Source organism: Poromitra crassiceps (genome assembly GCF_964638095.1).
Source record: "Poromitra crassiceps genome assembly, chromosome: 21".
Lineage (NCBI taxonomy): Eukaryota > Metazoa > Chordata > Actinopteri > Beryciformes > Melamphaidae > Poromitra > Poromitra crassiceps.
Window position 1 is genome coordinate 12,500,242 of NC_139638.1, and position 17,832 is coordinate 12,518,073.

General features: G+C 42.6%; 1 protein-coding gene and 1 pseudogene across 2 annotated transcripts in view; one reads left to right on the forward strand and one right to left on the reverse strand.

The window, feature by feature from the left end:
• The window catches only part of LOC310795253 (transmembrane protein 132C-like), a 202,367-nt pseudogene that overhangs the window by 165,807 nt on the left and 18,728 nt on the right, over nt 1-17,832 (forward strand). The window contains exons 6-7 of the transcript in view: nt 13,541-13,749; nt 17,685-17,832. The exon at nt 17,685-17,832 is cut by the window's right edge and continues 159 nt beyond it. The product of the transcript in view is annotated as a transmembrane protein 132C-like (transcript). The remainder of the gene's footprint in view (nt 1-13,540; nt 13,750-17,684) is intronic.
• LOC310795660 (alpha-1-antiproteinase-like) lies at nt 1,309-5,646 on the reverse strand (the record flags this gene model as incomplete). Its single annotated transcript, XM_083657741.1, has 5 exons — nt 1,309-1,497; nt 1,622-1,769; nt 2,048-2,253; nt 4,264-4,334; nt 5,079-5,646. 5 exons carry the CDS (start codon nt 5,644-5,646, stop codon nt 1,309-1,311), a joined length of 1,182 nt encoding a protein of 393 aa, XP_083513867.1.

Below are 17,832 nucleotides of genomic sequence, written 5' to 3' on the forward strand. Positions count from 1 at the left end.
CTTTATCTCACTTATAGTCCTCCTAGTGCTGCCAGCTGCCTTATCCACCATGAACATATTTAGAAAAGAGAAGGGGATTTGAGACTGATAACCTACCTGCTTTTGAATGATCATGTGCCTTCTGATAAGTGTGTCTTGTCACTGAATTACCCCAAAAGTAAACAGGAATACGTGTTTAAGTTAGTTTATTTATAGGCTACTCAATTTATTCATGCTAGGCCTATTATGTCATTATTTTGCGAGGGGGGAGAGAGGAGAAATTGTGAGGATTTGTTAGATGAGCAGCTCTTCGGGGGCGGGTCAAATCTTGCCAAATTGGTCAGGGCCGGCACCAATTGGCAGTTATGTTGTAGACATAACAATTAATTAGATTTATATAGCGCCTTTCTAGACACTCAAAGCGCTTCACATATCAGGGGAGGGAGAGGGAGGGAACTCAACTCATCCACCACCGATGTGTAGCAGCACCCACCTGGGTGATGCACGGTGGCCAGTTTGCACCAGAACGCTCACCACACATCAGCTCTCACGGTGGAGTTGGTTGATACAATACGCTATTTTAACAATATTTTTTTGCAATCGATTTGTAAGTTGAGGGGGCATCCTCCACGCTAATTTGAGTAAATTCACCATTTTCATTCCTCAGTGTCTGTAATGTCCCTCGTCTGTTCAAACAAAGCAATGAAAAGGAGAGCGAGCATGCAATCAGATGCAGATCAGTGAACCACCATGTTCAGCTTCTTTTTCTGGGCGATATGAGATTTCATCTCAATGTTACATATTGTCACGTTTTGATATCGCGATATATCGTGGGACAATATATTGTGACATCCCTAATCAAAACAAATTACCACACTGATGGTACTTGAAGGCCAGTCCAAAACATGGTTGATTAAAGTCTTATAATTTTTTAGTCACACAAGCAGCGCCTTTTGCAATAGAGATGATGTTACACCAACATTATACTTTAGGCTATTAGTAAGCAACCTGGTCATTCAGTTATGAGTTCCATGTACAACAAGGGTTATATATATATATATATAGCAAAATATGGCAGAAAAATACTATAGGATTTACAAAAGGGTTGTGCCAAATGCAGCTGATTAGTGAAATATCCATGTTATGGAGGATTACAATTAATAAACTTATTGTTTTTCTAAGGTAGCTACTAGTATTATGCCTGTCCTAATGTTTAACCTTGCTTTGTCACATTGAAAAAAGTAAAACAAAAATAATCAAGGAACCACAGAATAATGTGTGAGGATTTAATATCTGAACAGTTTGATTTTGAGTGTTAAGGCGTTTTCTTCAGATCGTTGGGTTGACAATCTTGCCCATGAAGAGGATGCTGTCCGTGATGGGGTCGATGAGAAGGACCATAAATGGATGGTCGAACCGCACGACCGGTGAGAAGGACATAGGCACCATCTCAACTCCTGTAGCAGCTGCAGCCGTGGCTCCAGTCTCATCCACAGCCAGAGTGGCTTGGTGCACCACCTGCAAGAGGACAGGCAGCAGAGCGAGGTCAAGGAGGAACGCGTGTGTAGACCTAGTGTGCAACACCACCATTAAACTATATCCAGATTTAAGCTGCCTCTTTGGCTCGCCATCCTTACTGTACCTTTGAGACAGCCAGGTTCTCCTCCTCTGAAATGCCCCTGAAATCTGCTGCTCCACCAAACATGTCTGTCATTCCCATTTTACTCAGCACATCCTTCAGGGAGTAGGAGGTCTTGATGGAGAACTTGGGAAGAAACACCTCGGTTCGACTAAAAGAGAAAAAAAAAAATTGCAAACCGCAATTGACGGATGAAACATCACTTAGTGTTCCTAAGACACAAACTACAACATGATGCACGTGTAGAGGACTATAGACCCTTTTCACGGGGGCCATTTTGTGTCGAAAACGCAGGATAAACACAGGTGCAGGCAAAACACTAATGAGGGTTTCCAAATTCCAAGTGGAATTTGGAAACCCTCAGTGTGTACTAAATGTACACAAAATGGCCCCCGTGAAAAGGGTCTATACTGTTAATGAAGTTTGAACCTGGGCTCGATCGAGTTGATCGAGTTAAGGCATTTGGTGACGTTGCCGTCGGAGAAGGCGTCCTCCAACCCAGCCAAATCCCCATCAGGCAGCAGAAGCAGCATGAAGTGGCCGTTGTGGAAGGATAGACTGAGGACCCACGTGGAAAGTTCCTCGTCGAAGTACACACTAACGCTCCCCTCCAGATACATCATCTCAACTAGAACCTATAGAACAGGACAGTCCAGATACATCATCTCAACTAGAACCTAGAACATGACAGTCCAGATACATCAGCTCAACTAGAACCTAGAACATGACAGTCCAGATACATCAGCTCAACTAGAACCTAGAACATGACAGTCCAGATACATCATCTCAACTAGAACCTATAGAACAGGACAGTCCAGATACATCATCTCAACTAGAACCTAGAACATGACAGTCCAGATACATCATCTCAACTAGAACCTAGAACATGACAGTCCAGATACATCATGTCAACTAGAACCTATAGAACAGGACAGTCCAGATACATCAGCTCAACTAGAACCTAGAACATGACAGTCCAGATATATCAGCTCAACTAGAACCTAGAACATGACAGTCCAGATACATCATCTCAACTAGAACCTATAGAACATGACAGTCCAGATACATCATCTCAACTAGAACCTATAGAACAGGACAGTCCAGATACATCATCTCAACTAGAACCTAGAACATGACAGTCCAGATACATCATCTCCACTAGAACCTAGAACAGGACAGTCCAGATACATCATCTCAAATAGAACCTATAGAACAGGACAGTCCAGATACATCATCTCAACTAGAACCTAGAACAGGACAGTCCAGATACATCATCTCAACTAGAACAGGACATTTTTAGCGTTGCAGGGAAAAGTGGCATTAAGGATACACAATGAAACCCAACAAAAGTCAGTATGGTCTACGGTACCGGGCCGCAACGCATTTGGTACCGGGCCGTGAGCAGGTCCCAAAAAAAAAGGGGGGTTTTATAAACATAAGCTATACTATTATAGGCTGTGTGTGGTAGTTGAAACATAGTTAAGTTGACGTTTAGTTATGTTTGTAGTTAAAACAAAAACACCCTTTGTCGCCACCTGGTGAGTAAATATATATGTAACTAAAACCTCCTTGGCACAAAAAGGTTGGGAACCCCTGGGCCCCGTTCCAATACCCATACTTGTACTTCTTTCTTGTAGTATGTACTGCCGCTGCCCTCACAAAGTATGGATTGTAGTGTGCAGCATGCATGCAAAATGCATACTATTGGGACACACTACATCTGTCGTCACGTGAGCTTCCTGAACTCCGACCTCTTGCTCACTTCCGCCGACGTCCGCAGCGCCACATTTGAGTTTTTTTTTTTTTTCCAATAAACAAAGTCTGGCAGTAACAAACAGTACATTATACAAAAAATTCAGACTAAACATTTACAAAATTGGAACAGACAATCAAATAAACAAAATAAAATAAATAAAGCAAAAACATTAAGTCAGAGATCTAAATAGGAATCAAGATATGCATGTTTTGGTACACACCATGCTTGTTTGTTTTTAACATATTTCAAGGCTTTCTTAAAGTTAATTATCTCATTCATGAACACGCAGCTCAGTCAGTGCGACGTAACTCCAGTAGGTGGCGGTAATGCACAAAAGGTTGTTTGCCAACCGCCATAAAACATTAGAAGAAGAAGAAGAAGACATAACTTCCTGCTGCACAAAGGATTGTGGGGAAGTTTGGCTGAAGCAGCATGCATCGATGCATACTCCGAAATAGGAGCTGATGTAGTACAACATCCTGGTACTCTTGGCATACTGCATCTGACATACTATGTATTGGGACATACTAAATCTTTTTTTGCCTACTAAATAGTATGGAAGTATGGGTATTGGAACGGGGCCCTGGTCTATAGGGCAGTGATTGCTAGCAACAGTATTAAGTAGTAAAAAAAGGCAGTCGCGCACATCCAACACAATAAAGCAGGTGCAGGAACCAAAAACGGTAAAATATAAAAAGATAAGGTCGACACACTGATCGAGCTCAGACTTGTCTGAGGAAGAGCGTGTGTGCTCCAAACGTCACTCTTGTTTGCTGGATGGCTAAATAAAAGGTCAATGGGAGCTCGATCAGTGTGCGGACCTTCTCTCCTTTTAGCAACAGCATTATACATCTAATAGCATGTCTGAATAGGCAGTGCAAGTTTGAACCTTGTTACTTTCATCAACACGGAACTCCCCCCATGTGGTGTTCCTGGGGTCGAATGCAGTCTCCCACTTTCCTATTTGACAGAAACGACGGTTAATAAAATACAAAACTGAGTAGGGGTGTCACGATATTTCGTCGCACGATATAACGCGATATCGAAACGTCACGATATGCGTATCGTCAGAAAAAAATGATATCGTAAAAAAAAAAAAAAAAAAAAAAATTGCTCCTGAATAATAATAGAACAAATTTAGCAGAATCAACACGCATGAGTGAGGGGGTAGACTACTACTGGCATGGCAAAACAGCTCAAGGGGTACATAAGATTACATAAGTTTAGGGACCATTGAGCATGAGTTACTTAAGAAATAGATTGTATACTTTATTTTTCTTTCACCATGCAACAAACATTTAGTTTGTGACAGTGTGACACATTCTATTGCAAGAGAAGCATTATCTTCCATGTTGTTTTATAGTTATTATAATAACAATTTCCAAAAACAGCATTTGTTTTGTATATTTTCAAATGAAAGACTATTTTTCCAGTATTTTCCCCCGGCTCCCTTGAAAAGACGTTTCGATTTCAACGGGACTCACATGGTTAAATAAATAATAAATACATATTTTTTTACTTTTGTTAAAAAGAATATTGTTAAAATATCGTATTGTATCGTTATCGTGAACCCAATATCGTGTATCGTGAAATTAGTGTTTCGTGACACCCCTAATACTGAGTGCATATTCTTTGAAGGCACAATCTCAAAATGTGATGGAGAGATAGTCCACACATCATGCCACATCTCATACAACCTCTTACCTTTGTAGTAGATGTAGCTGAGGAGATACATGACCGTGCTAGGATCCAGGCTTTCAACTAGCTTGTCAATCTTCCCACTGGTCTTCTGCTTTACGTACGCGTTGATGGTCTTGGCACTCTCCACGGTTTTGGTGAAGTCAACAGTGTCCCCATCTGCAATGTACGACTTGTTCAAGACCTCCAGAAACTCAGGCCGCAGCGTGAAGGTCTTATGCAGGAACACAGCAGCTCCTGCACTCATGTCTCCAGCGTTGAGGGTGGAGAGGAGGATGAGAAAGGCCTGGTCGACGTCCGTCTGCGTCAGTAGAGAGCTGTTGAAGCCCAGCCCGTCGAAAAGCTGCTTGTGGGTGTTCCCCTTGGCCCCCACAGACAAGGCAGCCAGGGCGGTGGTCACGCTTATCGGCGAGAAGAAGATGTTCTTGCCCTGCGAGGCCGGCTGAGCTGCCAATTGCTCGTACAGGCGGTAAGCAAAGCCCTTGTTGGCTAAAACCAGATCCATGGGAGGCATGCTTCTCCCCAAGCAGACCACTGCTGAGAAGATCCAGATCTCCAAGGCTGCACGCGTCATGGTGAACTAAGACAAAAGTTCACAAGTGCACCGTTACTCATCCAAAACGCTGACCTTTACACATGCAGTCACTTTTCAGATGTTACAATGAATTTGTTGTACATTTCGAATATGAAATCATGTGTATTTGAAATCACTACATTCAATTCAGTTTTATTTATAGTGTAAAAATCACCATGAGACATGGTCCCGAAACTTTACGGTTGAAGAAAACATCATAAAACAGTACAATGATACAGTGCATGATCAGGTTGAAAAGAAGTCAAGTAAAAGCAGACAGTATGAGAGCTACAGTAAGAATAATAATTCTTAAAAAACATTCATTGCAACTCTTCCAGTTACCATACTAAAATTGTTTTCCTTTTTACAACTTAAAAATACTTGGCAGATGCTACAAATTGTCCAATTCGTCCTCCACACCGAATTTAAGATGTCAAACACAATGTCTACGACTTTCAGCAAAACATGACTAAACATCCATTACAAGGCTGAAATAAATAGTTAAGAGTTCTCAATCTTAATAACGTTCTTACTTTGACCAGGTTAAGGGCTTACGTCACCTCAATCAAAGATGCCTTTATACTTGTGATGATACTAGCTGTTCCTAATCCAGAGGTGAACACTCATGTGGCAAAGATGCCAGAGAGTCCCTTTTCATTCCAACCCAACACTACACCAGCTGAGTTCACTGATTAGTACACCAGGTGATTTCACTGAGCAGCCTACCTTCAACCAGAGAGGGGGAAGGAATCAGTGAAATCATCTAGTGCACGTAGTCATGATCTCAAATTCAACTCTTGAAACGTTTTCAGATTGTGTCAAGATCTGGGTAATAACTTGCCTCTAAAAACTGCTTTGATGTGTCCTTTCATTATACAAGGCAATGTCTTTTCCAATTAGTTCAAGCACCTTCATCTAATCCTCCTATGGGCCTTTTTCACCACCAGCCATTTTGTGTCTAAAAGGCAGGAAGTAACACTGGTGCACGCAAAACATAATGAGGGTTTCCATCTTCCCTATCCATTTAGGTGTTCCAGTGCCGGGGGCCCTCGATAATGTTTTGCTTGCACCTGTGTTACTTCCTGCCTTTTAGACGCAAAATGGCGAAGGTGAAAAAGGCGAATTGTCCTCGGGGTGAGAGATCAGGCACATCCGTAGAAAATTATTAAGTGTGCTTAATAGATAATTATCCACTAAACCCAAATCAATGCAATAAATGTGAATGTATGCAAATGGACATAGTCACTAAGTGATGTGTTTAAGGCAACTGGAGTTGTTTTAGTATTAGTGTAAGTGTATAATAAGGTACCTATTCATAATATTCTGTTAAATGGTGAATGGCCTGCATTTATATAGCGCTTTTATCCAAAGCACTTTACAATCAGTAGGTACATTCACCCATTCACACACCGATGGCGGCAGGCTACCACGCAGGGTGCTGGCACACCATCAGGAGCAATTTGGGGTTCAGTATCTTGCCCAAGGACACTTCGACATGCAGACTAGAGGAGGCGGGGATCGAACCACCGACCTCTTTTATTGTTACGTGTTACAAATGTACATGGCCAAATGGCCATCTTGGCAGGTAATTGACATGTGATCCAGGTGATTACAATCAAATGACACAGACCATGAGCTGTGTGTACAGTAAATCCTCTGTCTACTCCACTCTTTCTGTTGCTATTCACCTTATGTTCAGACCTTACAGTGGGCCAAATTCTTCCGGGTGCTGTTAAAGTCGAGCTGAACCCAAGAATGACTTTTCTTTTCTTTTAGTTCAAATACCTGGGTATGCAGTGCACCTATTTAATAATGTATGCGAAACAAATCACAACAATCTAATTTCTTTAGTTTTTCACACTTTTTCACATCAAAAGTTCGTTTTTCAAGATTTCATTGATAACAGTAATTTACAGTTTGCTGACGTCACCCAGTAGGCTACTATCAAATTTCTACCCCATTTCAACCAATCATATCACGACATGCAGCTGTCAATCAAATCTTCATTTCCGGATAATTTTCTCTTCCAAATGAAGTAGAAAATGGCGCCTAGTGCCTGTCATCTGGCAGAATTCCTATCCCATAAACTAACTACTAACCACTAACCAATTGCTACTAACCATACTGGCCAATTATTAGAAACATGAACAACAAACAAAAACTATAATCTCTAAGAATGCAAAGAAATGTAACTGGCTCGTTAAAACGCGCATTCCAGGGATATCGTATTTACAGAAATAGCATAAAAGGCGCGCGCTTGAGACCGTTTGAGAGCGTGGTTGTCAGGGGTCGTCTCTCGGAGATTCCAGGCGGGCGGGCAGCACCCATTCATCGGATTGTCCGCTCCCTCCGCACGAAGCAGCTGGCTGCCTGGTACTCCGCGGATCCCACTCGCGTAGCACGACAACATGCTGAATCCCACTCGATTTGGGGGTGGAACACGCCATGATTGGCCAAAGCCCAATCCAGTCCCCAGAATTGTCAAATAAAATCATCGACATGATACTATGACCCGCCTCTCAACCTGTCATCTTAGACAAACTATGTTTTCAGTCTGAAACGGACTCATTATGCACGTGACGAACAGGTTCAGTTCGACTTTAACACTTCCGGCGGTCACGGCGCAAAATAAGAGAGTTGTTTTTGTCGCGGACAGTGCAGGGGATAAAATAAAGAACGTAGCCTACTACTTTGAGCTCGGTACACAGCAAGCAAGCTCCAACAAAGAAAGCTTCAGATAGTTTTCTCTCCTCCGAGCGCTCGAGCCACTTACAGACATTAACGTAATTCCCTGGAATGCGAGACTTAACGAGCCAGTTACATGGCGTTGCATTCTTAGACATTGCCGTTTGCTTTTATTTGGTATGTTACATACAATTTGCCAAATTATTAGTTAATTCAGAGTTAGATGATATTGGAGCAGCCAGCCATTTTATTTTATTTTATTTTTAGCCGGAAGTCGTGACACGACCACACAACCGGGTCAAATGGGCGTGGCTACATAAGGTGAATAGAGAGGCAAAGTGACCGCCTACTTCCTGCTTCAGCACTGTACTAGAGATTTTCATCCGCCATTTATTTTCCCATACGCATTTTGTAAAATGCTTATAAAAATTGTTTTACCGGTTCAAACCAAACAGTACAGATATATTTAGAAACAGGAGAGATCGCATAACATTTCACTCGGACCAAAACGTAAAAAAATGCGGGTTTGGAGAAAAATATTTTTTCAATGTTTTTTTAAGTTTTGGTCCAAGTGAAATGTTCTATGGTCTCTCCCGATTATAGCGTTAGCTGAACCGTTTGGTTTGACGAAGTAAAAATATTTTTATAAGCATTTTTACGAAATGTCTATGGGAAAATAAACGGCGGATGAAAATCTCTGGTACAGTGCTGAAGCAGGAAGTGACGTTCCACTTTGCCTCTCCGTTTGTAATGTAGCTCTTGTGTTTTTCTGGAGATCGAGGAAAACATAAATATGAAATTGACCCACCCGTGTACACTAACGCAGAACATCCAATCAGTTTCACTCACTTATCGGTTCAGCTTGTCATAGACTCATAATGCCACATTTTGAATTGAATTTCGGCTTTTCTTATCTGTGTGAGCGATTCTAAGCCAGCACTATATCAACAACACATAAGAATGAATTGTTTCCATGCTGAGGTGGTGACATCGATCTGTGCTTGTTTTCATCATGACACGTCCATGCTGATAACAGGGGTCTAAAGAGATCAGTCAAAATGGCAAATGTGTTGTGCAACGCAGACGTCGCTCCCCCTTTTCAGAGATATTGATTATCTTTATTGTTCTCACCTGTAAGAGCTTTCATAACGTGAGACGGAGATGGATGTAGAATATAGAAAACTAAAAAGGGGCAAGATATATAGATTGAAAGCTGGAGATATAGTTTGAAATGAATAGGTTTGAGCGTCGGGGCGGGAGAGAAACAGACAGAGGGAGTCGAACACAGAGAAGGGAACTAAGATGGAGGTGAGGCTTAAGAGAGTCAATGAGGAGTGAAGTTGCCTCTTTCAGCACTCGCTCCGGATGGCTGCTCTGAGGAATTCTTCACATCAGTTTGTGTGTGTGTGTGTGTGTCTGTGTGTGTGTGTGTGTGTGTGTGTGTGTGTGTGTGTGTGTGTGTGTGTGTGTGTGTGTGTCTGTCTGTCTGTCTGTCTGTCTGTGTGTGTGTGTGTGTGTGTGTGTGTCTGTGTGTGTGTGTGTGTGTGTGTCTGTCTGTCTGTCTGTCTGTGTGTGTGTGTGTGTCTGTGTGTGTGTGTGTGTGTGTGTGTGTGCTTGTGTGTGTATATCTATGTGTGCGTAGAAACTCCCCTCAAACAGACTAATTTTTAAATCTATTTCCAATTTCCCCACCCCCATATATCATCCATTATCTGCAGCTCATCACACCAAGTTTACTGCTCAGCGGCAGTGAAAGCAAACTACTTTCTTCAAATGGGGAAACAATCTTTTTTTTTTTTATTACATTTCCAATATTCATTACTCAAAAAAGTAATGTATTACACATTACACATTAAAACAGTAATACGTGAAAAGAGATCAAAACACACACACATCCAGACCAGGGTAGGGCAGAGCTACTGTAACGTTAAACGTTATTACCGGTGCAATAAATGGACTAACTTGGAGCCCTGCAGTGTGTGAGCTTTTATTTCCTTTATCTAACATTAAAAAGTAATGCCTTACTTTACTTAATTACTCCTGGAGAAAGTAATTTGTTACACTACTCGTTACATTACTTTATAGTAACTAAGTTTGATTAGTAACTGTAATGTGATTAATGGATTTAGGAAACATAGTGCCTTACACTACTTGTTACAGACAAATGTAATGTGATTACAGTAACGCATAACATGTTAGCCCCAACACTGTCCATTACACACACACACACACACACACACACACACACACACACACACACACACACACACACACACACACACACACACACACACACACACACACACACACACACACACACACACACACACACACACACACACACACACACACACAGCAAACAACTGAACTCTGTCTCTGTCATCTGACTGTTCACATTACAAGATTCACGAGCGAAGCTACACTTAGGATTTCCCTAACGGGCACTCCACACCAGAAGATTTAAAAATAGATTTAACTCCAATTAGGCTGTTCCACACTCATTTAAAGCCCTTTACTATCTGAGAGAGGCATTAGTCTTCCAGTGTTAATCTGCACTTCAAAATACAAAAATACCAACCTTATGGTCTGGATTACTGCACCGTCCTCTTTCATGATTGTACCATCATTTTCTTTAATATTAGCATGTGAAACAGTCAAGCGCATCAAAGAGGCCATTTACACCTGGCGTTAACATGCGTTTTCTGCAATCTGATTGCAATCAGATTGCAATCAGATTGCAGAAATGGTTGTCCTCTCAATCCGCATAAAGTTGCTGTATCCAGATTGAGAGGACACATTGTATTTGCACTTGTGTTCAATGTGTACACAATGCATCCCTGACCACCTCCGGAGGTGGTTTGGCTGATCAGATTGCAATCCTTCTTCAATGCGTTTTGGGGGCGTTTACACCTGGCATTTCAAGTGATAAAACACAATCTGATTGCAATCTGATCACAGAAAACGCATGTTAACGCCAGGTGTAAATGGCCTCAAAAGGTATGTCAGGGACAGATTTACAGACAGAGAAGTGATAAAAGACACATTGAGGAATGAGGAGAATGACGTTACAATGAGATTATATTTTAATGATAATTGTGCTAGTTAAAGACTTGATACAGTATTTTTACATTTTCGTTTGAACAATATGTATATGATTCTTCAAATTTGCAGTTGTTCTAGTCAAGCAACCCCTCAGATTGAGAGTGTTCACGGCCGTGGGTTTGTGTAAAGACGTCATTGTGATTTGACGTGCACTTTCCGTGCCGACAGTCGAACGGATCCAATCACATAACGCCACATCGCGTTACGGTAATCACGGCAGCAGATTGGTGTTCGGCAGTTAAACGCATGACACATGGCACTGGGCGGGCTTCGGATTTTCCACACCGGCGTTATTTAATTGATGACTAGAGCGTGAAACTTAATTAGGTGAACGTCAATCCTAGAAAACGATGACAGTCTGTAGAATTCTGACACTTTTCTCTCCTTGATTTCCATCGAATTGGATTTTCTTTTCTAAAGCCGCGACCTGTTCTCATGACAGCAAGAAAGAACATGTAGTGAGGGGTAAGAGTGATGGAGTGAGAGTGAAGGAGAGAGAGAGTGAGAGAGAGAATGAAGCGTGGGAGGAGAGAACTGACAGTTACCAAGCTGTCAGTGTTGTTCCACGGGGAGAGAGAGAGAGAGAGAGAGAGAGGGGTTGCTCTGACATCATTTGAGGGCGAAGCTGCCAAGTTCTATGCGGGGGGAGACGGATGCCAGTCTTCTTTGCGATTGGTTCGTTATAACGAAGCAATTAGCCCCCACCAGTACCGGCGGACATGTGCCAGAATTACCAGTTGTGCCAATCCCGCTTATGATGTTATGCAAACTTCAAATGAATTCAAATGCGAGTGATTATAAACAGAACACTGGCGACAGATTGTAAAATAGATTTTTGGGTCCCCTCAGACTTCTGCAGGGAAACGGAGGGAAAAAAAGGTTTGATGTGGAGAAGAGGTTTCTGGTGCTTTGAAGATAATGATAGATGCCTCAGATGTTCATGCTATGTCATTTGTCTATGTATGGACGTTCATCTGAGAGCCTTGCTCGCTGATTGGATCGCTGATTAGTTGTACTTTATCCAGCCAATCATGACGCGGCGAGGTTTGAGCCAGTGTTTTGATCTCTGGTTGATGAAGCAGGTTTGTATCTTCTCACAACCCCATCTGTTAAGTGGATTTTCGACCAATTAAGCTACATTTCCTGTGTGTGTATATATTAACACACAAAACACATCACGCACAAGTCAGGCAGCCAGGCACATAAATGACATGCATGGACTCATATAGACCGGTATACACTCACACTCACACACACACACACACACACACACACACACACACACACACACACACACACACACACACACACACACACACATGCACCGGCAGCTGAACAGACTTGACAATGTTTCATTGAAGCAATGCCAAATCTTTCCATTCATCCAGCATTCAGATGTTTTGACTGAAAAACGTGAAGAAATTGGACAAAAGAATAAAAGATGTTCTTTCTCGAAGGAGTCAAAATGACAAAACGCTGTGACTATATTTGTGTTCTCATTTAGGAATAGGCTTGAATACACCTTATGACTGGTTCGCTGTAAAGAACTAGAGTTCTTTTTTGGGGGGTTGGGGGGGTTGCCTTTATAGACCCTTCTCACGGGGGGTTTGGAAACCCTCATTAGTGGGTTTCCAACTTCCATGATTGGAATGTGGAAACCCTCATTAGTGTTTTGACACAAAATGGCCCCTGTGAAAAGGGTCTATTGGATAGGACAGTTAGGCAGACAGGAAAGGTGGGGAGAAAGAGCGGATGACATGCAGCAAAGGACCTCGGGTCGGATTGGAACCCAGGTGAGCCTTTGTGGTAAGTGTACACCTTCCACCAGGTGAGCCTTTGTGGTAAGTGTACACCTTCCACCAGGTGCGCCTCTGGGATGCACCAAGAACTAGAGTTCTTATATCATCTCTTGTCAATGTATTCATAAGTCTGAGTTCCCGGTTCCACAAAGCACCATAGGTTAAGATGTTCCTTAACTTCCCTTAAAGTTATGTCTTTCTGACCATCTCTCTTGTGTCTCTCTCTCTCTCTCTCTCTCTCTCTCTCTCTCTCTCTCTCTCTCTCTCTTCCTCTCCCTCTCCCTCGTCTCTCTCTCTCTCTCGTCCAGGTGTCGGAGCGCTGTGACTATGTGTACGTGAACGGGAAAGAGACGCGGGGGAAGCGCCGCGTGTGGCTCACCTTCACCTACAGCTTCCTGAGCAGCCAGCTGGAGATGAGTGTGTGGATGCCCCGCCTCCCGCTGCTCATCGACGTGGCCGACCCCGAGCTCAGCCAGATCAAGGGCTGGAGGGTCCCGGTTACCGCCAGCACCCGGAGGTGAGGCCCGGCCAAAACCAGATGGGAAATATCTTAATTGACTTAATTAATTGACTTAATTGACTTAAGTCTTTCAGGGGTCTATGGACCCATTTCACAGCAACCCTTTTCAGGTGGTAAAAGCAGGAAGTAAAGCAGCTGTACGCTAATACCATTAATTATGCTTCCATTCTGTTGAGGTGTTCCAGTGACAGGTGCCCTCATTATAATGCTAATGATTATACCTGCGTTATGTCCTGCTTTACCACCTCAAAAGGTTGTTGTGAAATTAGCCTATCCATAGTATTCCCATGATGTCACAAGCCTTCTTCCTACCAATATAGCGCTACAATACACACAGCTCATTGGCTGGTTGTGTCACTTGATTATAATCACCTGTTAATTGATTACAATCACCTGTTGTTTTCCTACCAAGATGGCCGTGTGGTGATGTAACAGAATACTATCAATTGAGGGCTACTGTTTCATTGTCCACAACACCGTGCATACAATGAGTTGATATACTGTAAGTTTATGATCAGTGAACTATTGTGAACCACAGCTGCTTCTAGGAAGCTAAGCTGTGAACCCAGGCTTTCTTACTACAAGATATTTCCAGCACAACAAACTAGATATTTGCTTCGTTGAAAGAGCTAAAACTTAGGTAGATACAAAATGGGTTGTATATGGTGTATATCACAGAGGAAAGAGACCAGCCAATAAGAGAAGGCCAGTAGTACCCTGTGTGTGTGTGTGTGTGTGTGTGTGTGTGTGTGTGTGTGTGTGTGTGTGTGTGTGTGTGTGTGTGTGTGTGTGTGTGTGTGTGTGTGTGTGTGTGTGTCTGTGTGTCTGTGTGTGTGTGTGTGTGTGTGTGTGTAAAGAGCAGGTAATTAGGTAATTAGGGCCCCAGGAAGATTAGAGGTGCAGTCATGTCCTTCTAATGGGGATCCTTTAATAAACTAAACTAAACTAAATGTGCTAAAAATGCTAATTAGTGAGTCAATCAACACAGGTTTAGCAGCATGGAGAGCTCCATTCGTTAGCTACTGATGGAGCACACCTGAGCGGAGTTGGAATCAGCCAGGGAAGTGGACTTTGAAAACCCTCTGGGGAGAGAGAGGAGAGGCTGCATGCCAACTCTGTGAGCGAGGCCTGACTAAATGTCCAGTGATTGTGTATCAGAAGCAGAACTATAATAAGAATGTGAAAGTCTCTGTGTGTGAGTCAGTGAGTGAGTGAGTGAGTCAGTGAGTGAGTGAGTGAGAGAGAGAGTGAGAGAGTGAGTCAGTGAGTAAGTCAGTGAGTCAGTGAGTGAGTGAGTGAGTGAGTGAGAGAGTGAGAGAGTGAGTGAGAGAGTGAGTCAGTGAGTAAGTCAGTGAGTCAGTGAGTGAGTCAGTGAGTGAGTCAGTGAGTGAATTAGTGAGTCAGTGAGTCAGTGAGTCAGTGAGTGAGTTAGTGAGTCAGTGAGTCAGTGAGTCAGTGAGTGAGTTAGTGAGTCAGTGAGTGAGTGAGTCAGTGAGTGAGTCAGTGAGTCAGTGAGTCAGTGAGTGAGTTAGTGAGTCAGTGAGTGAGTTAGTGAGTCAGTGAGTCAGTGAGTGAGTTAGTGAGTCAGTGAGTGAGTGAGTGAGTCAGTGAGTGAGTCAGTGAGTGAGTCAGTGAGTCAGTGAGCAGAAATTGTGTTGGGCCACAGCTATGCCATTTTACGTGCGATCGCGCTGAATCTTTCTGGAAGTGTAAAGAGCACCCCTGCGGGTGATCTAACGAAGCCAGATTTTTTAATTAGGAAATTAGGGCCGACTAATGGCAGAATAGACCCTTCTCACGGGGGCCATTTTGTGTCGAAAAGGCAGGGTGAACACGGGTGCAAGCAAAACACTAATGAGGGTTTCCAACTTGTGATGCTGCGCAATGGCTGCCCAGCCCGGTACGCTGCACGGGTATACTGCTAGTGTAGAAGGATTTGGCTTGGTGGTTTTGGTGCAGAAACCTCGGGTAGCTTCTCTCCTAAAGACATTACATATTAACACACAGCCGGGACAACACAGCTCACATAGGGAGAGCTGGGACAGTGAGTGACAGTTCTCACAGAATAATATACAGTCAGACTCGTCACATCACTCATTCAGTCACTGTGTGCATTTGGGCAGCATGGCATGTAGTGCAGGCAGGCACAGCTGTGGAGCTGCTATAATAATCAGTGCATTGGACCAGTCTAACATGAGGTAGTTATATTTAATACATTGGACCAGTCTAACATGAGGTAGTTATATTTAATAGGAAATGTATAATAAATTATATTTAATAGGAAATGTATAATAAATTAGAGCTTTATAGAGCATGAGCTTAATTCCCGAGGCACAAAAGTGACACAGTGCAATAATGTGCAGACATTTGTCAGTAGTGAAAGATTATGAGAAAAAAATAATAGCCTAACCTGGTTGCATTGAAAGAGATAATCACTGAAGCACACACTTACCGTAATTATGATTTAGTGCAAACAGAACTAACTCTGGGTCAAGGCGTGTAGCACTGAAACCGTTTTATTATTATTATTATTATTATTATTATTATTATTATTAATAATAATAATAATATTAAACGGACCTAACTCTGGTCAAGGCATGTAGCACTGAAACAGTTTAATTAGCGTTTACACTATACAGTAATAGAGGAATTAATTAATTGTTCCAATTGTTTCCAGTGATTACCCAATTCAGTATAGCCAGGCTGATTTACACACAGTTAATGTTATGAGGGGAAATAACTGTGACTTCATGTAGCAGCAGACACATACATTTTACTGTCAATGGCTTATCTGGGCCATTGTTTTGGACGGGCACAAAGTTCAGACAAAAACAACAAATGCAGAAATAATTGTCTGAGAACATTTTTTTAACGTTAATTAATATTAAATATTGCTTACAATACCATACAGCTCTGACATCTATGCATGCCCTGGATTTTCTCAAACTTATCAAACTGTATAAAACCCTGGGCCCAGGCATCAGCATCCACCGACAAACCACTAATGTCCCTCTATAACCAAGCTAGCAAAGTTGACAATAGAGAACCTGGTCACCGCTAACCTTGTGAGGCAGCTGGATTTGCGCGAGAACAAGATCCCGGTCACGTGACAAATCCATCTTTCCACGCTCCACTCTATTGGTTTAAATCTAAACCAATCAGTCGGTTGTTCTCATTTTCACAGATACATGTGATGTGTTGCAAGTTGCTGGTTGCGTCAACCTAAACAGCCACTTTTATTTGCTTCCTGACAGGGATGAACTTTCTTTACAAGGTACCTTGTTTCGGTACCCTAACTGTGACCAACATATAAATACCCACATAGGCTATTATAATAATAATAATAATAATAATAATGATTGGATTTATATAGTGCTTTTCTAGACACCCAAAGCGCTTCACAGGAATCATTATTCATTCACATCATTCGTACCAGTGGTGGTAAGCTACGGGTGATGTAGCCACAGCTGCCCTGGGGAAGACTGACGGAAGCGTGGCAGCCACCAACATTCATAGACATTCATACCCATTCATACGAGGCAATGAGGGTTAAGTGTCTTGCCCAAGGACACAACGACAACAGCTGGGAGGGAGCGGGATTCGAACCGCCAACCCTTGAGTCATTGGCCGACCTGCTCTACCTCCCGAGCTAATGCCGTCCCACGACAGATGATTAGAATGAGACATCCTAATCATCGTACGTATAAAGGAAACTGCAATGGCTTCAACGTTCTGTCTTTCGTGGGGACATACAGAATTAAAACAAGATGGCTTGTTTATGGACATTAATGGCGCAGGAAAACACTAGAATTACACCATTGTTATCCTTTACATATATATATATATCTTTTGTATTCCTGAAGACTCCATTCCCAGTCTTTTCAACTTTTATTTGCCCTGCTACCTCTGTTCTTTTGCTGCTCTCCCTTCAGGTACGAGAGGGTGATCGATGACAAGGATGGCGGAGATAAAGGAGACAGGGTGGAGAGGACAGACAGTGGCTGTGTGGCTCAGTACCAGAGCACCACCTTGCGTGTCCTGACGCACTTTGTGGCCGAAAGCGGTGAGGAGGAGGAGGAG